Source organism: Galendromus occidentalis, unplaced genomic scaffold (genome assembly GCF_000255335.2).
Source record: "Galendromus occidentalis unplaced genomic scaffold, Mocc_1.1 scf7180000077348, whole genome shotgun sequence".
NCBI classification, from domain to species: Eukaryota; Metazoa; Arthropoda; class Arachnida; order Mesostigmata; family Phytoseiidae; genus Galendromus; species Galendromus occidentalis.
The window spans coordinates 305,980-326,770 of record NW_003805336.1 but is presented as its reverse complement, the minus strand read 5'-3'; the positions used below and the strand labels follow the sequence as shown (position 1 = coordinate 326,770).

General features: G+C 51.6%; 2 protein-coding genes across 2 annotated transcripts; both read left to right on the top strand.

Annotated features, from left to right (window-relative positions):
* On the top strand, positions 1-845 carry LOC100904461 (uncharacterized). Its single transcript, XM_003742204.2, has 2 exons — positions 1-130; positions 398-845. Exons 1-2 carry the CDS (start codon positions 97-99, stop codon positions 730-732), a joined length of 369 nt encoding a protein of 122 aa, XP_003742252.1. The 5' UTR covers positions 1-96; the 3' UTR covers positions 733-845.
* A 1,205-nt stretch (positions 846-2,050) lies between these two features.
* LOC100907795 (acetyl-CoA carboxylase-like) lies at positions 2,051-18,206 on the top strand. The gene is given in 12 exon segments (XM_029111134.1): positions 2,051-2,070; positions 9,713-9,978; positions 10,360-10,728; positions 10,851-11,685; positions 11,818-12,190; positions 12,192-13,024; positions 13,108-13,794; positions 14,279-14,457; positions 14,619-14,856; positions 14,946-16,152; positions 16,262-16,853; positions 16,956-18,206. Coding segments are annotated over 11 exon segments (6,813 nt in total). The 5' UTR covers positions 2,051-2,070; positions 9,713-9,722; the 3' UTR covers positions 18,200-18,206.
* The last annotated feature ends 2,585 nt before the right edge of the window (positions 18,207-20,791 follow it).

The following is a 20,791-nucleotide window of genomic DNA, read 5'->3' as shown; positions in this document are numbered from 1 at the left end:
TGAGGTGTCACGTGTCATATATCATCATGTGCGCAGTACATACCCGCACATGCAACCGTTCAAACCACATAGACGTTTGGCCGATAGAATGGTCGAATGCATAAGGCGAGCTTCTATTCGTCGGCGAGCGGTAAGCTATTATACATTTGCTATGTAGCTCTGTTCCTGTTCTCTCATCCGAAGATCCGGGGATAGGTTCAATCCCGGGTGCCGGCTGAAGCAGGTTCGGAATCTGAAGCTCACTTCGAGGGCGTTATGGGGCCGTCATCGTTAGGGCTGTGAATAGGTATGTCGCAAAACGCGATTTCACCGCGATTGATTGTCGCGACCGTCGCGACCCTTCGCCTGCAGTCGCCAGAAACGAAAAATCTGACGTCTAGTTTCGTCGAAATTTCAGGTCCACCACCTGCCTACGCCACCCCAATTAGTAGCGAAAAGGAAGTGAGGGCAAAGCTCCTGGAGATGTCTGACGAGACTCTAACGACGCCGAGCCCTCCGTGGCATTCGTCTTTGTTAAATTGTGTACTTCGACCGCTAAACCTGAGTTTCTCGAATCTAGTTAATGTCAATGTTAACGTGAACTCGAACAGATCCGCCCGAGCGTTCCGCAAAACTGAAGTTACAAAACTTCTCTTGCAATTCGGGGAGACCTCTCGCGAGCAAACTGACTTCAAGTGTAGTATCTCTAAGGATCAGGACGAACTCGAAGTCAGCAACTTCAAGTGTGTGTAGGGCGTAAGCCGGGACGCGATTGAGTTCCCGTCACACGGCCAGGCTCTATGACTGTGTAAAGAGTTCATGTGATGTCAAAAAAGTTCATAAATGGAAGCGACTCTGATTGCCCTGGAAAATTGCCATGGACTCTCATTGCCGCGGCTCGCGCCGATCGGTGTACTCGGCTTCTTCCTCGAGAGGACCGATCAGCCCGAACAGGAAGTGGTCGCATGCCCTGGATCAATGGGATCCTTACAAAATATATATCGCCCTGTTAGGAAGTCATCTTGAACACCATTCGAATTCTATCGATTCCTCGCTCTGATTCTGATTGAACATCGTAGGCAATCCCCCCTATTGTCCCGCCCCAGAGGCCGGTACCGGAAAGACGACCGAGAGGGAGTCGCGGGATTTCTATTCCACAAGAAAAGCATAACTACCAGCGGAGACCCCCACAACGAACTGAATTCCGCATCAGCTATATTAATCTCTCGGCTCAATATATCCGCTGGGTTTTTGGATGACTTGAGATAGTCCCAATCCGCGCAGTCTGTGTGAGACTGAATCTCACGGATTCTATTCCCAACGAAAACCTTCCAGCACTCCGGTGAATCTTTCATCCAGTTCAATGTGGGCGAATTATCGCGCCAGGAACACGTGAAATCGAAATGAAATTGAGATGGCGCATTTTCTCTTCTCCCATTACCGCTCCGATCAGTTCCAATTTGTGGATCGGATATGCGCTCTTCAGCGGCAACGCTCTCGCCTTGAGGCGACAAACGAAACTCTCGCGCTACCCTCTCTCGAAATTTCCCGCCTGTAAACACAACCGAGAGCAGACAAACTCGAATCGCAGAACACATGAAGTTCTCTCCCGATTCCCGATGACGTCTCGAGATATTGTATCTATGTTTCGCGGCAGACTAAAGTCTTGCGCGCGTTCGAAAGTGTTCTTCTAATCCAGGAAGCACTCCTAGTTCGATCCCGTCAGCGCTACATCCCAATCAATTTCCTGTTTCCAGGGTGATTGCAAAAGAGATTTTGTTTTGATGGTGATGGGCGAATTAAAACCGAACGGGTCGAAGATCTGTGCTGTGCTTTTCAGGAGTGAACGTTTCGTAGGCTTGCTGGACTCGAGAGTCTCGAGGGCCGACGACAACGATATCGCTAGCGCGTCCGTTCGTAAATTCCAGCCAATGCCAACGAACTTCGCGTCCACTTGGTCAAAGGAAATCTGAATTTCCGGGTCGCAAATCAAATCCCGAATCATGCGGCCCAGCTCTGAGCTCTTACCGGCTCGCTTCCGAAGCCTGAAGCCACCCGCGCCGAACGCTTCAAACGAAAAATCCGACGCCTCGAATTCCGCGTCTACTGCTTTCACTCAAAAAACGATATCGTCCATATAGAAGTTTTCGTCTATTTCCCTCAGAAATTACTCTGCTCGGGTGCTGCTCTATGAGTTGACCGATATGGAACTTGATTCCCGCGCTATGGATGAAAGGGCTCGAAACGATGCCGAAGTCAAGATCCGTGCTCCAGAATTCCTTAACTGGAGTCTGCGGATTCTCGCTTATACCTTGCGGCCAGAAACATCGAAGAAACGTTCTATGATCCGGATTGATCCGATACTGGAGAAACGCCTTCTCGATATCGCACACGATGGCGATTTCGGGGAAGAGAAACCCGAAGGATATGCTGAGAAATCGCCCCTGAAACAGGGTCTCATGCCTAAATGTATATATAGGCACGAGAAGATCAATTACATAGCTCCGAACTTCCGTACCAGCTGTTCTAGGCTGGATCCCTCGCCCGCTTTCGAGCTTCGGTCGTCTCAGTCTCATCCCATCAGCCGGACCCGTTCCATATGTGAAGTTCGTCGATCCAAATGAAATGTCGTCCACGAGAGGGGGGAGAGGTTCTCCGGAGCCATTAGCCATCGTGAGCCACACAACGAATACTAAATAAAAATATTGCGATAGGTCTGTACGCCGGGTGATGCGTTCTCTCCGTTCCGATATGGTCAGAGAAGGAGCTGAATGCACTGTTAATCATTTGAGTGCCATTGCGGTTTTCCCTCATGATGCTCTCGCAGCGAAGGCATTTTTTATGGGATTATGCGATTAGGCATATCGGTTGTACGTCCCTATAAGAGCTCTGAGCGTACATATATGTTTTGCGACATCGAGCTCTACCGTTTGGGAAAACCTTCATAGGGTACCTCCGCGTCGGTGAGTTCATCAAGGGAGCATAGGTGTATGGAGCGAATTACTTGATTGATATTTAATTGGGCTTAGCCTGACATTGGGCATTTCATCGCGAGCGTAGACAGCGGAACACATTCTCTGTTTCACCTCGTACTCGGAGCCGGAACATTTTCATTGCCGTAAACAACTGACATGAGGCGTGCCCCCTCGGCAATCGCGTCGCCTGATTCAAAATGAGCTTTTTGTGTACGTTGTCGGATTCGTTGCCGTGTTTCTTTCGGATGAAATCTGACGGCCGCATCCCAGGAAATCAGCAGGGAAAGATAAAGCCCCAGCTAAAAGGTATCGTAGATTAAATTTCGCGCTGTTCTCTGCTGACCAGGTGCGATGTCCAGACAGTGTTCCTCTTTCCAGAGCATTGTCTGCCACCTCTAACGTACCAGATCAGATTCTGGCGCGGTGCTCATATCTGAGGATTCTATATCATTCTAGCACAAAAAAATTCCGGACATGGCAGGCGAAAAGCCCCTGGGGAACCTTAGGGCAGGCACCAAATTGAGGCGGAAGGGCCATGATAGGCAAGGCGAACGCCGCAGTTTTTTCTCCGCAGAAGTGAATGTCCTCGTAGCCGTTTAACCGCACAGTTTCGCTACTTGTCTTGGCTCGGATTTCATCAGCAAAACTGAAAGGAGAATTCGGAAATACAATTGTGATCGCTTCCGATATCCTTCCAGGTATCATGAATGCGTTCCCGATCTTGAGGGGATCTTCTCCGAAATAACGACCCCACGAATCCTACATGCGCTCGACGCCCCGTTCATCACATGAGTCGAGTTGCCAGTCATTGCTTTCCACGCCGTGCGTCTGCCATTTCTCAGAGAAATTGCGAAGGGATCACATTGGGCTCGATGGACGCTGAAGTAGGCATGTTCGCTTCGGTTCTCGCAACTTCTGCAGATTGGCCTCTGAATCGGATTCTCCGCCGCTGTTGAGCCCTGTTTCCGGTCGATCGGAGATGATGGAATTCGTTCGTATCACTGAGGGTCTCCTTCACGCAGGCTCTTCCCGAGGAGTTCTGTCCTCCCCGGCGTGGGCGTGCTTGATCATGACAACTCCATCTGAATCGCCGCGTACGGTCTAGGACCACTGGGCAAAAAACCGTCTGGGCAAATCGACCAACTGGGCAAAATCAACTGGGCAAATAAACCAACTGGGCAAAATCCAACTGGGCGAAAACAATCCGGGCAAATACGAACTGGGACAAAAACAAACTGGGCATATACCATTCGGGCAAAAACGGACTGGGCAGAAAGCTCGATTCCAATGGCATCCTCTTGGAGGAGAAATCGAGACATTATGAAGTGCCATGATGGAGTTTATTCTCTGCAATTACCTAACTTATACCGATGACCGTATCGGTATATCTCACCGTGACGAAGGAGGAAGAGGAGCGTATGAATGATGACGGATCACGCATCCATGAAGAAGCTGTGAGCAACTCCTCGAAGATACTCCAAACGCGTCAAAGCCTCGGCATTTTGAACAACCTTCAGTATCTCCTCTTCGGCCGCCACGTATTTACTCCTCTTCCTCGGAGCCGGATTGCCGGCTACGAATGCTTCGACTTGGAAGTCGCGACCTTTCTGAACTTTTTTGAGTCAGTCAACAAACTTCCAGATTGTCGCATGTTGCGTCCCGAGCTCGGTTTGCAGCCGATGGTGGGCCGCTTCGGCATAATTGTTGGTGCGAGCCTCCCCATCGATGGTCCTCTGGTAGACCGACCACATCTCGATTGGGAACTGCGGTGCTCTCCGAATTGAAGTACCGTCTGGCCCAATACCGCTAGGACGCCCAATGTAGATATCCTCGAAATAATTCAGAGTGGAATCAGCTCGGCGGGCAATTCAGGGAACAGTTCAGCAATAGCGTTATCGATTTCTGCCGGCACAACAAAGGCAAGAGCAGCTATCATTCTTGTCATCAGCGATAAATCATCGTCATTCTTGTATCGACCCCAAAGTCCCTCCTGGGCTACGCGGAGCTTAATGGTTTTTCACGAGGTGGAAAAAACATCCGTGAATGGAAGTCTCTGGCGAGAAACAAGCTCTGATCGCACCCACCATGGCTCACTCGAAGTCCATGACGATGCTCGAAGGATTCAGAGCGGCCCACGCGTTTTTCAACAGGCTCAGCATTCTTGCGTAAGATTCTTCCCTCTCATCAGGTAGCAGAGTGTACGCGACCGGCGTAGCGTACCTCGACCGCTCAGCGAGAACTACGAACACCTAAGAACATAATCATATTTTACCATAGGAGCCGCGACATGATTCTGGAAAGATATTCGATCGCGAATCATGCGGTAAGAACCTGTGGAAAGAGCGGTGGAGCGGGGCTGAACGTGCTGTCGACGTACAACTTGTCGACTAGACCGATCCGAGAGCTCGTGGACTCTCTGCCGAAGATGAGTATCCGATTGGAGTCCCCTGCGCCGCTGTCAGCCAATAGGAAGCTCTCGAAAACTCCAGGTTCGCACTCATACACCCGATACTGCTCCGGAAGTATGATGGAAGTCCGGCTGTCAGGGTTGCTCGGAGCATTCGAGAGCGCGTTGCGGTGCCGATCAATCAATCGAGATATAGTTGGCGGTCTCGGTAAGCGGCCCAGCGTAGCTGCCGTAGCACCCGACAGTGCAGCATCGATCAAAGAAGATGGGGTCCAGTTGGTCTCCCCGCATCGCCGCTTGATTTCGGTGGTGAGCCTCGCGATCTCCACACCTGAAGGGTCTGGCGGGTCCGAATGCATCCCTTAGCTCCGAGCACCTCTGCTGTACTGATCGAGGTGTGGAGACTTGCTTTGCAGCGTATTTTAGCCGTCTTATACATGCAACGCCACGTCTGTATGCCAGATTTCGAAGCATATCCTTTCACGTAGAGGTGTCCTTCGTGGGCCAATTTGGAGCTCCCTCTCTGAGACTTGATTCCTGAACTCGACGCCATGATGTAACTGGTAATCTAAATGATATTTGGGAACTCCGAGTGAAATTGGAGAAAACACGGGAGACAAATGAGGACACAAACTTCCTTGAGCCAGGAGAATTAGCCGAACGAATTTCCGTGGGATGCGTGCACACTCCGCCGTCGGAATGAGCGTCGCGTCGTCGGAATGATCCTCTTGTTTTGACGTGAGAAGGTATCTACCAGGCTTTGGCCACTTGTTCGAGGTACTTCGTCCTCGCAATTGTAGGACAGCTTTTCACAGAAGCACGAATTCATTTGGGAATCGATGCCCACCACTCACATTGCAGCACCGGGAGCTCCGAGCCAGTGTAGGATACCGAGAAAGAGAGACTTCGGAGTAGAGAGAGCATGTGGGTCCGCGTGAAAGCACGTCAAGCTCTTCACGCCCACGAGCAGGACCTTCATGGGTTCTTGTGCTACGGATCGCTGACGGAGACGCTGTAGTGTAACTGGCTGACCGGGTGTACTTCGGTCGGATGACACTTGAGTGGGAGTGAGTCGGGGGGTGAAGAATAAACCAAGAGGTGTCCCTAGTTCAAGCTGGAACTGCAGTGATCTTCAATCGCCGATCCACAGAAGGATAGCCCCGATATTTGCACCGGTTGGATTGCTGGCCGGAAAAATTCAAGTTTCTTCTAGTCGAATTACTCAACGAATACCGGATGGTGATAGCGTCAACTATGGCAGCGTTGGGTCGGACTAAGTGGACGAAGTTCACCATTAATGAACTCCCCGGGAGCGCGCCGGTCCGATGCAAGCCATTTCGGTTATCCATAACGGAGAGAGACGCATTACCTAAAAGGAATTTCGGATCAGATGGCAGAGGCTGGAATGATCGAACGGTCGAATTCGCCGTATGCTAGTCCGGTGATGCTAGTGAAGAAGGCGGATGGGAGCTAAAGAATGACCGTGGATTATAGGAAATTGAATGCGCAAACAGTGAAAGTCAATTATCCGCTTCCGATGATTGACGACATCCTCGATGAGGTTGGGGTCGGAAATATTATCTGACCTTCGATCTAGTTTGGGGATACTTTTGGAATCCCCATGGCGGAAGAGGCGGCCCAGGAGGGGGCATTTGTTAATCCCGACAATCACTATCAGCCGACAGTCATGATGATGGGACTGTCTGGAACACCGAGCTGCTTTCAAGAGCCTATGATGAAGGCGCCTGCAAAGGGCGGGGGGAAACAGGTTCGTCCCTTTCTGGATGATCTCATCACGGCGGCTGACGACTATCGTGAGCACCCGCGCCAGATAGAAGCCGTACATCGAAGAAAACGGGACTGACGATGAGATTGAGCAAATGTAAATTCATCATGGAGACGGTAGAATTTCGGGGATTCAAGGAATCGGTGGACGGTGTTCGACCGGGTATTAGAAAGCTGGCGGCAGTTGGGGAATTTCCAGGGCCGAAGAACGTTCATGCAGCAAGGAAATGGTTCGGATTAACAGGCTCCTTCAGGTGGTTCGTTCAAAATTATGCCATCGTTGTTAACATCGTTGCTTGAGAAGGAAGCTAGGTACCAGTGGAATTCAGGGTCGGAGGAAGCGTTATTGAAATTAAAGAAGGCATTGCTGAAAGACCCAGTGCTGGAGAGATTCGATCCAGAGAGAGAAACCGAGCAGCAAACCGATGCAAGCTGTGTTGGTATAGGCGCGATTCTGCTGCAGGAGGTGGATGGCAAACTTCGCATGGTTTACGCAATCAGTCGGAAGTTATGATAGCATGCAGGAATAGCATAAGGGACACGACAAGAGTACCTGCCTCGTGAGATGACGCGCTCTCAGTAAAAGATAATCTTGCCGTAGGTGATGCAAATCAGTCGCCACCTCGCGAGAATGGAAGCAAGTCTTCGCGTGGATATCCATGATGATGAATTCAGAGAAGTAGCAATCCGTAGGCAGGTTAATCGGCAACTTCTGACTGTCTGTCCGGTCCGCGAACTTCACCGAACTTGAGGCGCATCGAATCGTACCATTTTCTTGCGTTTTCGGATTCAACTGATAGAGCAGGCTTGTTTCCCTATTTCCCTTGTATTCAGGCACCCAGAATCAACCTCGTCCTTGAGGTAGGTACCTTGGATGAGACGTATCAAACTGAGTCTCGCCAGACAAGGAGCTCTCCAGCGACTCGGCTAGTGTATGAGGCAAACGAGACGGCGAGCTGGGCCGCCGTGTAACGAGTGAGTATTCATTGAACGTCGTGGTTATATATCTATGATGACAAGCTGGACGGCGGCCCGGGCGGTCCGCCACAGACGCACCTAAGCCGGTTCAAAGCCAAGTTCCCCCAGAACCTGTGATCTGGCGTGCCAGGCTTGAGCTCAGAGAAACGAAGATAGCGATGCCTCCGAGTCTTCCCGCGAGGACGCATCATCGAGCCCGAGGAGACCGCTTGGAGGGTCGCTCTAGCTTGCTGCCGTCGAGGGAGAACCATCCAAGACGGATTGAGCCGTCTTCGAGGGGTCGATCGGTCGCGCATCCTCACACCCGGGTCCACTCGGACACCAAGGGTGCGCGGAGCAACGCTTACTCGAGACAAGAGCGGCTCCGAATACGCGTGCGGCCGTGAACGCCGACAAAGCTCTCGGTTCGTTAGAACCCCGCGTCCGTTCACGGCGACCCGTGGTGGTGGTGTGCTCTTCGCTTAGGCAACGGGTACCGGGTCAGCACTTCAAGATGGGTTCCCCTCTCCATCGTACAATCGTGTGAGAAGACCACCCCTCATTCAAAGAAATACTGTCTCGTGGGAACTCTGTCCGAGTACTTGCTCGATTCTTCACGGGTGTTAGAGCTGAGCTCAAGACTCACCTCGGTGAGACTGGAGACAAACCTACACCCTACTACCTTCTACCCAATCTCGTCTGTGTTCTATCCCGCTCTCCCTGTTCAATAGGCATCACCTTTTTGATCGTTCATCGCCATGAGAGATTCGACAAAAGCACAATACTCATCTACGGTTGGGTAAGTTACCAGTAGGAAGAATCCAGGAATAACAGAGAACAATCTCTTTTTTTTCCTGCGTTTTTCTTTGTTGATATCGAGGCTCGTCCCGAACTCGGTTTTTTTGAGCTTCTCTCAGGAACGGTGAGGTTAACAGGAAAAAGTGCGATGGACAACCCTCATGGCTCTCCGCATTTCCATCAGTTATAATCTCACCCGCTGTCTCCGGGTTGACGCCTCCGAGGGAAAGCATCAAACTCGATTTTCTCGATGGAGGAATAAAATGCATCACATTCTTTCCTCATTTCTTTTTCTCGAAAACGGCCTAGAGGAGAAGTCCGGAGAAGAAGAGTGCGATGCATGACCCCGCCATGAATTCGATCTTACATCCGAAAATGATGTCTCTGACCTCTTTTTCCCAGAAAGTCAGCGTTTCCGAGAATAGCGAGAGATCGAGTGAGGGACTACCGGGTCTATCTCAATCGATAGCGGCGGCTTCTGTGTTTTGGAAAGTACTTTCGATCCGATTTCCAATATCGATCCCCGGACCGCGCGCTCAACCAGGTCCACGATGCTTGGAGCTGAAGCTGCCGCTAACAGCCAAGCGTCGAGATTGCCTGATTTTTCCTCCTCAGACTCTATTCGTCTGCTTCGAACTATCATGCTTCCAACAAGTAGCAATGCGCGAGTCCTCCCTGCCCGTGAGAAAACAGCCCCAGTGAAGCGATGAGAGGAATCGATAGAATAGGGAAAAAGAAGGAAAAGAGTCCGACAGCCGAAAAGTGAGACTCCCCGTGAAGTCTGTCCGAATCAAATTAATTCTTCGTTCCACAGACAATCCATGTCTGGCATTAATCTCAGTCGGGATGCCGGAGCGGAAGGTTCGACCACGGACTTCATCGTCGCAACACCCGAAGAGTTCGTCAGCCGTTCTGGAGGAACTCACCCTATCAACAATATCTTGATAGCGAATAACGGAATTGCGGCAGTCAAATGCATGAGATCGATACGAAGATGGTCGTACGAAATGTTCAATAACGACCGAGCGATCCGTTTCGTCGTGATGGTCACGCCAGAAGATCTGGCAGCGAACGCGGGTGAGTTCCTAGCTTTCTCCGTATTCAACGCGAAATCACTTGCGGACGGAATAGAGCGAGCGATAGATCCTCCGAGAGGAAACAAAGCTTATCCCCGCAATGAATGCCGACAGATAACGAGCGAAGACGTATTGCGGCGTAACAACCTGAGGAGTAGGATCCATGACCTTTTATGAAATATATTGATGCGCGAATCTCGTGCCGTCGAGTCTCTCGCATCCGATGTCCTTGGCTATCAAGGATTCTCAGTTTTTTTCTGAAATAACCGAGCTACTCCAGAGGTATTCTTCCTTTGGGGGAGATTGGTTCCCGTTCTGAGCGTTTCCGGAGGAACTCTTCGACCATCTCGATTTGACGTCATCAATACTTTGAATATTCCAGAATACATTAAATTGGCCGATCATTGTGTCCCTGTACCCGGAGGCTCCAACAACAACAACTATGCGAACGTGGACCTTATTCTCGACATTGCGAAACGAGTCGGCGCACAGGCGGTGTGGGCGGGTTGGGGCCACGCTTCGGAGAATCCGCGATTGCCGGAGTTGCTTTCGAAAAACGAAATCGTTTTCATGGGACCCCCAGAGAAGGCTATGTGGGCTCTTGGTGACAAGATCGCTAGTAGCATCGTCGCGCAAACGGCCGATATTCCAACTTTACCGTGGAGCGGCGCTGAACTGAAAGCTGACTGGGACGGCAGTAACGCGGAAAAACTCCGAATAAAACCAGACCTCTACAAGAAAGGTTGCGTCGGTGAGTAGCACGCGAAGCTTTCTCTCAGAGCCATTGCCGGTTGTCGAGCTCCTTACAATTAGTGGTCGTAGTAGCTTTCGACAGACAGTCCGGATCGAATAGAAATCACCTTTCTCCCCCAGGCTGTGTGGACTCCGGGCTCGAGGCAGCTCTGAAGATCGGCTTCCCAGTCATGATCAAAGCCTCGGAAGGTGGCGGTGGTAAGGGGATCCGGAAATGTGAACGCGTCGAGGATTTCCCCTCGTGTTTCCGTCAGGTACAATCGGAAGTGCCGGGCTCTCCGATTTTCATTATGAAGCTCGCTGTTAACTCACGGCATCTGGAAGTTCAGTTGTTGGCCGACAACTACGGAAACGCGATTTCACTCTTCGGACGAGATTGTTCCATCCAGAGAAGGCATCAGAAAATCATCGAAGAAGCCCCGTGCGTAATCGCGGACCGTACGGTATTCGACCAGATGGAGAGGGCCGCTGTTCGATTGGCAAAAATGGTTGGCTACGTGTCGGCGGGAACCGTTGAATACCTCTACAACGAAGACGGGAACTTCTATTTTCTCGAGTTGAATCCTCGACTCCAGGTAGAGCATCCTTGCACTGAGATGATCAGTAACGTCAATCTCCCCGCGTGCCAGATGCAAATCGCTATGGGGGTGCCCCTGTTCCGGATTAAAGATATCCGCTTGCTGTACGGCGAGAGTCCTTACGGCTGCAACGTGATCGACTTCGATCACCCTCATCGCAAGCCGCGGGGTCACGTGATCGCGGCGAGGATCACATCCGAGAATCCCGATGAGGGTTTCAAACCGTCGGCGGGCGGCTTGCAGGAGCTCAACTTCCGGAGCAACAAGAACGTCTGGGGCTACTTCTCGGTGGGGGCATCCGGTGGACTCCACGAATTCGCTGATTCCCAGTTCGGTCATTGTTTCTCGTGGGGAGAGGATCGCGAAGAAGCCCGAGAGTGAGTTTTCCAGTTTATTTCATTTCCCCGTCGACTCATTGTCCTCGCCCGTGACTTTCAGGATCCTTCTCCTTTCGGCGCTCCTAGGACAGCGGCGAAGCGCATAGCTCATCGATGTGAAATGCTTTCCAGGAATCTCGTCATCGCTCTCAAGGAACTGTCGATCAGGGGTGACTTCAGGACCACTGTGGAGTACTTGATCACTCTGTTGGAGACGCAAGCGTTCAGGGAGAACACGTGCGACACCGGATGGTTGGATCAACTCATCGCTGAGCAAGTGAAGTCCGAAAAGCCGGACATCATGTTGTCCGTGACCAGCGGTGCCCTGCACGTTGCCTACAAGACCATCCGCGAAAATTTCTCGGGATTCCAGGCAGCTCTCGAGAAAGGTCAAATACTGCCGATGTCATCACTGAACAAGACCTACGCTGTGGATCTTGTAGCCGACGGTGTGAAATACTCGGTGGAAGTCTCGCAAAGCGGGCCGAACGGCTACTTTTTGGTTCATGAACGGCAGCTACCGGGAGCTCGAAGCTCACCAGCTCTCCGATGACCGACTCCTGATCAGCATCGACGGATCCTCCTACACTACTTATATGAGAGAAGAAGTCGACCGTTATCGGGTAGTCATCGGCAATCAGACATGTGTGTTCGAGAAAGAGAAAGATCCCTCGGTGCTGAGATCGCCATCGACGGGCAAACTACTCCAGTTCCTGGTAGAAGACGGCAGCCACGTTCTCGCCGGTCAGCCCTACGCTGAGATCGAGGTGATGAAGATGGTTATGACATTGACTGTCGAGGAAACCGGTACGGTGTTCACCATGAAGAGGCCTGGCGCAGTTTTAGAAGCCGGCGCTGAACTGGCGCGACTTGAACTGGACGATCCGAGCCGGGTGAACAAGGCTCAGCCCTACCCTCACGGCTTTCCTTCGATCGAATCGGAGCGCCACAGATACGATCGGCTCAATCAGCAGTTTTCAAGCGCCAAGTGCGACCTGGAGAACATTCTCGACGGTTACGTCATACCTGAACCGTATCTGTCTCAGCGAGTGGAGAGGTCGCTTGAGATCTTCATGCGGACCCTCCGTGATCCACGGCTGCCTCTCATGGAGCTCAAGGATATCATAGCTTCGATATCGGGCCGAATCCCCCCGCAAGTGGAGTCTAACATACGTGATCTAATGGAAGCTTACGACAAGAACATCACTTCTGTCATGGCCCAGTTTCCCTCGCAGGGCATCGCTTCGGCGATTGACGGACATGCCGCCACGCTTCAGAAGCGGAGCGATAGAGACGTTTTCTTTCTGAGAACGCAAGGCATCGTCCAGCTCGTTCAGAGGTGGGTTCCCCGACGTTCCGGATGCTTCCTCTTTCCCTTCTCGTTCGCTTATATATTTTCGTATCATTCCTATTCCTTCTCAGGTACCGAAACGGAATCGGCGGCAGAATGAAGGTCGTGCTGCAGGAACTCCTAGGGAAGTACTTGAGCGTAGAGATGGATTTCCAGAACGGACAATACGACAAGTGCGTCGCGATGCTCCGCGACAAACATAAGGACTCCATCAAGACAATCGTGGAGAAGATCTCCTCGCACTACAACGTAGGCAGGAAGAACCATCTCATGATCAAACTCATCGACCATCTTCGCGCACACGAGCCCAGACTCGTTGACGAGCTGAGCGCGACCCTGAACGAGCTCACGACGCTGAGCGAGCAGGATAACGCGAGGGTTGCTCTCCGCGCTCGTCAAGTACTCATCGCGACCCACCAGCCCAGTTACGATAAGAGGCGCAACCAGATGGAATCGATCTTCCTCTCTGCCATCGACATGTACGGACAGGACTTCCGTCCCGAAATCCTCCAGAAACTCATCATGTCCGAAACATCGATCTTCGACGTCCTCCAGGACTTCCTCGATCACTCTGATCACAGAGTGAGGAAAACCGCTCTCGAGATCTATATCCGACGAGCCTACATCTCGTACCATCTGACAGGCCTGGAGCATCTAGAATCGTGGAGCGGAGTCCGCGCAGCCCAGTACCAGTTTCTGTTGCCAAGCTCTCATCCGAATCGGTAGGCAGGCTCCTCCATATCCCTAGTCATCTGCATGTATGGAGAGTAGCTCCTCCTTGATGCTCCACCTTGCGAGCTCGTCCTCTGGAAGAAGTTAATGAGAAAACGCCCAGAACTTTCGGTCGCCCCCTATTAGTTCGAATATGGTGCCGGTTCCGGCATTGCTCCCGCTACAAGTTTACCGTCCGCTACGAAGACCGTCATAGTTGTCGTCTGAGCAGCAGTGAATGAGTGAACTTCCGCTGCGGTATTTTGTCCATTGAAATGCGTGGCAAGCGCCTTCTTCAATTCTTGAATGCATGCCTGCGGATGATGTAGAGTTTCTGCCTGCAAAGTCGAACCAACTCATTATTCGAACCAACTCAGCGGAATTGATTATTATTATTGAAACGGTCGACACGGAGTTCGAACCACGAGTTCGAGGGTCGGACGCTCCGATCCATTCGCCCTCGTTGGTCGTCTCTTGGAGCTGATCGGGAAGCGAATGGAATCGATTTTTCAATTTCCTCTCCGCTTGCAGACTGGCTAACCTATCGGAGCAGGGGGAAAAGGCCACGTGGGAGGAGGCGCCCTCGCGGGATTTCGATTCTCTGAGAATTGGAGTCATGGCAGTGTTCAATACGTTCGATCAATTCCTGGCCGAGTTCCATAACACTCTTGATCTGCTGAATTGGAAGTCATCAACAGAGAACTCAGGAGGTAAGTGAACTGAAGGAGTTGTGACGAAAAAGCACCGAGCGAGATTCTATGGACTGTGCGCTGAATCGTAGACAAACCCCATGCGATGCCGTCTACCTCTATAGGAGGTTCAAGCGTCCGGCGTGATGCTCGAATTCAGGAAAACGGATAATGTTTTGCAGCTCGCGAACGGAGCTCGGGCTCGCTCGGTGAAAGCGGAGAAGCGATGGAAAAGCAGTCCGAGCCAACGAACATCGTGTCCGTCGCTGTCAGGTACAACGGTGAACTCGAATCCGACCTCAGGGAGAAGTTCCACAAGTTCTGTCAAGAGCGACGCGATGAGTTGAAGGACCGACGGATACGACGAATAACTTTCCTCGTCCTGCAAAAGGGGAGATTCCCTCAATACTACACGTTCAGGTAGGACGGGAACTCACCCGCTCTGGGAAACTCGTTGCTTCTGAATCCCGTTCGAACCTTGCAGACTCTCAAGGTTCTCTCCTTTCCAGGCATCGTGACGAATTCCGGGAAGATGCGATCTATCGTCATCTGGAACCGGCGCTTGCGTTCCAATTGGAAATCGACCGCTTGAGGAACTACGACCTCGAGGCCATTGCCACGGCTGCCCTCAAAATGCACCTTTACATAGGCAAAGCCAAAGTGCCCGACGGGCAAGCGGTGACAGACTACCGCTTCTTCATACGAGCGATCATCCGTCATTCGGACCTCATAACGGAAGAGGCTTCGTATGAGTACATGCAGAACGAAGGAGAGAGGCTCCTGCTCGAAGCTATGGACGAGCTCGAAGTGGCGTTCACTCATCCGGACGCCAAGAAGACGGACGGAAATCATATTTTCCTCAACTTCCTGCCAAAAGTCACCATGGATCCAATGAAAATCGCCGAGAACGTCCGATCCATGGTCCTCCGCTACAGTCCTAGACTGTTGAGACTTCGCGTGCTTCACGCCGAAGTCAGAATGGTCATCCGTCTTCCCGGATCCGGTGGGAAGTTCATCCCCGTGCGGCTTTTTTTGGTCAATGACAGCGGTTACTTTCTCGACGTCTCCGTCTATAAAGAAGTGGTGGATCCACAAACGGGCATAATGCGATTCGAAGCATGGCCCGGAAGCAAACAAGGCCCCTTCAACGGTCTGCCGATTTCCACGCCATATGTGACAAAAGACTACCTGCAACTTAAACGATTCCAAGCACAGTCTTTTGGCACGACGTACGTGTACGACTTTCCGGACATGTTCAGACAAGCACTGCACGGACAGTGGGAGGACCACATCGACCTGCATCCCGAGCTTGAGGTCCCGAATATTTTTGTTGAAGCTGTAGAGCTGGTATTGAACGGTGAAAACGAGCTCGTCGAAACGAAGAGGCTGCCTGGAGAAAATGATGTCGGGATGGTCGCCTGGCGAATGCGTCTCTACACTCCAGAGTACCCAGAAGGACGAGACGTGATCGTCATTGCAAACGATATCACCTACAACTTGGGAACCTTCGGGCCCAAGGAAGATATTCTGTTCTGCAAGGCGTCTGAACGCGCTCGTCACTTGACTATTCCACGCCTATACGTTTCCGCAAACTCCGGGGCTCGAATCGGACTCGCCGAAGAAATTAAGGAGCTCGTCGAACTTGCCTGGATTGACCCCGAAGATCCCGACAGAGGCTTCAAATATCTGTACCTGACGCCGGAGAGCTACAAAAAGGTAATTGATCCGTTGGGATCGGTATTCGACTATCTCGTCCGTGGTTTCGACGTTGGAGATCCAATTCCATCGTCCTCTCTCAGAACATTGAGCATTTTCGTCGTTCCAGGTATCCGCACTCAATTCGGTCAATACAGAGCTGATCGAGGACGAGGGTGAGTCGCGATACAGGATCACGAGCGTCATCGGGAAACAGGACGGTATCGGCGTCGAGAATCTGAGCTACGCAGGAATGATAGCCGGAGAAACGTCTCGAGCCTACGACGACATTGTCACCATCTCTCTGGTCACCTGCAGAGGCATCGGTATCGGCGCGTACCTCGTCCGACTCGGCCAGAGGACGATCCAACTGGAGTCGTCCCACATAATTCTGACTGGTGCGGGCGCCCTGAACAAGCTTCTGGGTCGAGAAGTGTACTCGTCGAACAATCAGCTCGGTGGCACCCAGATCATGTACGAGAACGGCGTATCGCACGTGACGGTATCCGACGACCTCGAAGGTTGCCGTACGATGCTGAGATGGCTGTCGTATATGCCGAAGTCGAAGGGCAGCGAGCTGCCTATCATGGAAAGCATCGATCCCTATGACAGAGACGTAGTTTTCACTCCGACCAAGGCCCCGTATGACCCTCGCTGGCTGCTCGCCGGTCGAGAGAGTCCCAATCTACCGGGCTTCTGGGAGGATGGATTCTTTGACCGAGGTATGTCTTCTGCTCGCGAAAATCAGACATCTACATCAATCATCATCATCCGCCGGAATATCAAGCCGGATACGATTAAAGTCTATTTCATTGAAATTCCAGGGAGTTTCTCGGAAATCATGGCGAACTGGGCGAAGACCGTCGTTGTCGGAAGGGCCCGTCTCGGAGGAATTCCCGTCGGGGTGATTGCCGTCGAAACCCGTACAGTCGAGATCGCGTACCCGGCTGATCCCGCCAATCTCGAGTCGGAGGCGAAAATCATCTCACAAGCCGGACAGGTGTGGTTCCCGGATTCAGCGTACAAGACCGCTCAGGCCATAAATGATTTCAACCACGAAGGCCTGCCGCTCATCATATTCGCCAATTGGCGTGGATTCTCCGGCGGCATGAAAGACATGTACGATCAGGTTCTGAAATTCGGTGCCTTAATTGTTGATGCGCTCCGAAAATACAAACAGCCCGTACTGGTGTACATCCCGCCGTTCGGTGAGCTCCGAGGAGGAGCGTGGGCGGTGTTGGATGCCACGATCAATCCATGCCACATGGAAATGTATGCGGATCCCGAATCTCGTGGAGGTGTCTTAGAACCTGAGGGAACGGTCGAGATTCGTTTCCGAAAGAAGGATCGCGTGAAGATGATGCACCGCATTGATACAGAATGCTGCAGACTGCTCCAGAAAATCGGTTTATCCAAAGGCGGAGAGAGGTCCGCGCTCGAAAAACAGTTGCGAGTGCGGGAGGAGCAGTTGGACCCGATATACCTTCAGGCAGCGTTGACTTACGCCGATCTCCACGATACCCCCGTCCGGATGATGGAGAAGAACGTCATTCGAGATATTGTGCAATGGTCCAAATCACGACAAGTATTCTACTGGCGGATGAGGCGTCTGCTTCTGCAGGATGAGATGAAAAAAGCCATCCTGTCGGCGAAGGTGCACCTGAAAGAAGCCGAACTCGAATCAACGTTCAGACGCTGGTTCTTGGAGTCTCAGGGCGCAGTGAACAACTACTTGTGGGACAATGACGAGGTTGTAACGAAGTGGCTCCACGAACAGTTATACCCCACTAATCATCATTCAAGTCTTGTCCTGGACAATATACAAAGCATCAAGGATGACGGCGTGCTCCCCGATCTGAAGAAGCTCGTTGACGCTAACCCTCAAAATCTGATGGAACTCACCGCCTACATGATGAGCCGATTGAAGGTACAAGAGGCCCTCGATCTGATATCGGCCTTCAACAAAAATTGGCCGCCAGTGAAAGCAGCTCCAGCGATGAGAGTGCGACAGAGACTTAATCAGAGCTGTGCTCAATGGAATTCTCAAGAAAATAATATATCCTCATGAAGCTCCTATTCCTTCAAAAGAGACCCGCGAGTTTTAGAATTTTTCAATATATCGGCCTTGTGGTCTCGAAAATCTACCACCGTTTTCTCTAGCGCTCTGTCCCCGAGGCCGCACATCCTGCTACATGATATCGAGTCCATCTCTCCACAGAATTTACGCACACAACGGTCCGCATCCCTTGTTCCTTAGATGTCAAGTCATCAAAACCAGGCCACGTCAAGCTACATATAATGCCAGGCCCTTCAGGAAGCTCGCTTCTTCGGAGTTTCGATGCTTTTAGTTTTAAAAGTTTCTGCCTGGGTTCTCTCCTCTGGCTCGTCGAACCCAATGTCCGTTCCAAGATTCTCGAGCTCATCGGGTAGTTGATGTTGAATTCCCAGTAAATTCGGCCACATGTGCTAACTTTGCGCCGATGGTCGAAAAACTAGAAGATTCTCCGGACGGGCGGTTCATGTTGAATGCATCTCGCTTCCTCGAGGCCCGATATCGAACGGAATTCGGAATCGTTTCCAAGACGGCTCGATTGATATTAAATTGGACTTTCCACGTGATCCCGATCCCCAATCATGGCCCGAGTAATATTTCATTCCGAGCGTAGACAGCGGAACATATTCTCTGTATTACCTCGTACTCGGAGCCGGAGCATTTCCATTGCCGTATTCAATTAAGATGAGGCGTGGGCCCTCGGCGATCGCGTCGCCCGATTCAAATCGAGGTTCGTGTGTACGCTGTCGGACGCGTTGCCGTGTTTCTTCCGGATGGAATCTGACGGCCGCATCCCAGAGAGTTAGCAGGGAACGATAATTCCTCAGCTAAGGTATCGTTGATTAAACGCGCTGTTCTCTGCTGACCAGGTGCGATGTCCAGACAGTGTTCCTCGTTCCAGAGCATTGTCTGCTGCCTCGAACTTATCAGTTCAGATTCTGGCGCGGTGCCCATATCTGTGGATTCTATATTCTATATCGTTCGAGCTAGGGAGTTAGGGAACAAAAATTCCCGAAAATGGCAGGCGAATAGGCACTGGAAAACCTTAGGATAGGCACAAAAACTTGGCGAAGTAGGCATGGTAGGCAGACAAATGTCGCATCGAACCGCCCGTCAGTGCCGTTTCATGAGCAATTCACATGTAATTTCGTTCCGCCAGTGAGTAATCGTCGCCGGTCTGATAGGAGAATTCTACATCGTCGAAAACAAAATTGACCTCTAGGCGGATCATCGAATCTTATCGGGAGCAAGATGTGTTCCGGGGTTGGCCGACTCTATTGATGGCCGAATCCGTTCAGAGCCCCTAAATTTCACCGGGAGAACCGGAATTCAGCATTTGTGTCTCAAAAAATCTCATTGGGAACGAGAGGACCTAAATAGGCGTCTTCGATCGAAAAGCGTCGAAAGAGGCGGCTATAGGCATTCAAGGCAAAAGCCTTGAACTTCCGAGCTCTAGTTATGAAAATCCCAAACTTTTATTTTTGTCACTTGTCCACACAATGAGAACCACTCTCCTCCGAGGAAACTTATTCAGCTCTCCCAATGTCTATACGTGTGCAAATATGCGGCAACATACATACATATATCACAGCAGCTTCTCGCTCATATACATAGCTCGAATTGTCCTGAGAGATCGCGCATCCGATCCTACGGAGCGATGGCTTCGGGTCCGAACATTTTGAAATTTACATAATCAGCCGTAGTATCCGTAACCACCGTAGCCACCGTATCCACCGTATCCACCGTATCCACCGTAGCCACCGTAGCCACCGTATCCACCGTAGCCACCGTATCCACCGTATCCACCGTATCCACCGTATCCACCGTAGCCACCGTATCCACCGTAGCCACCGTATCCACCGTAGCCACCGTATCTCCCGTAGCCACCGTATCTCCCGTAGCCACCATATCCTCCATGCCCGCCCACGGGAAAGCCGCCTCTGAATGCGCCTAGAGCGGCGTAGGGTGCGAGAGCTCCCAATCCGAAGGCCCCGTACTTCAAGAGTTTCTTGTGTCCGAAAGCATCCGCCCAGCTACAGAATAGCGAGCAGAGCACAACAGCGAGATACACCACCGAACTCTGAAAACGAGCACAGCGTGATGGGTGAGCTCTCCAAGCAGCGCAATCCTCTTTGATCGATTCGCAGTCGGTATTCGCCTCGCCTTACCTTTGCTCGTTTCATGATCAAATCACAATCAAATCCCACGGGACAATTTCTGCAAGCGGCTTCTTATAGGCGCACTTCCCGTGGGCCCTCTCCGAGCTTCCAGAACTCGTGCTCCTACAGCCCTCACCTATTCCGGGTTTCTTCGCTCGCTACTAATGTGGCGCAAGCTCGCCGTCTTTTTGACATTCGGACCGAAACGCTCCGAGGTCATCGTGAAGAGAAATCGGGAGAGCGGCGATCCGATGTCCTGATGAGATTCCCCTGAATTTCACTGACCGCACAATCAACTTGTCGCGCAGCTTGACCATCTGCGAAATTCGGATTAGCGGATTCTGAGGGAATCGAGATTCCATCGGAATGACTTGTGCTTGAAGACTCCTCATCCAAGATATGCATAGCGGGTAATCGAAGATTGACGACTTACGAAGCCCTGGAGGAA

Bases quoted from the DNA above. Each gene is read 5' to 3' on its own strand.
- LOC100904461 (XM_003742204.2), top strand. From the start codon at position 97: ATGCATAAGGCGAGCTTCTATTCGTCGGCGAGCG. The intron at 131-397 runs GTAAGCTATTAT...TCGAAATTTCAG, and splicing joins CTTCTATTCGTCGGCGAGCG to GTCCACCACCTGCCTACGCC.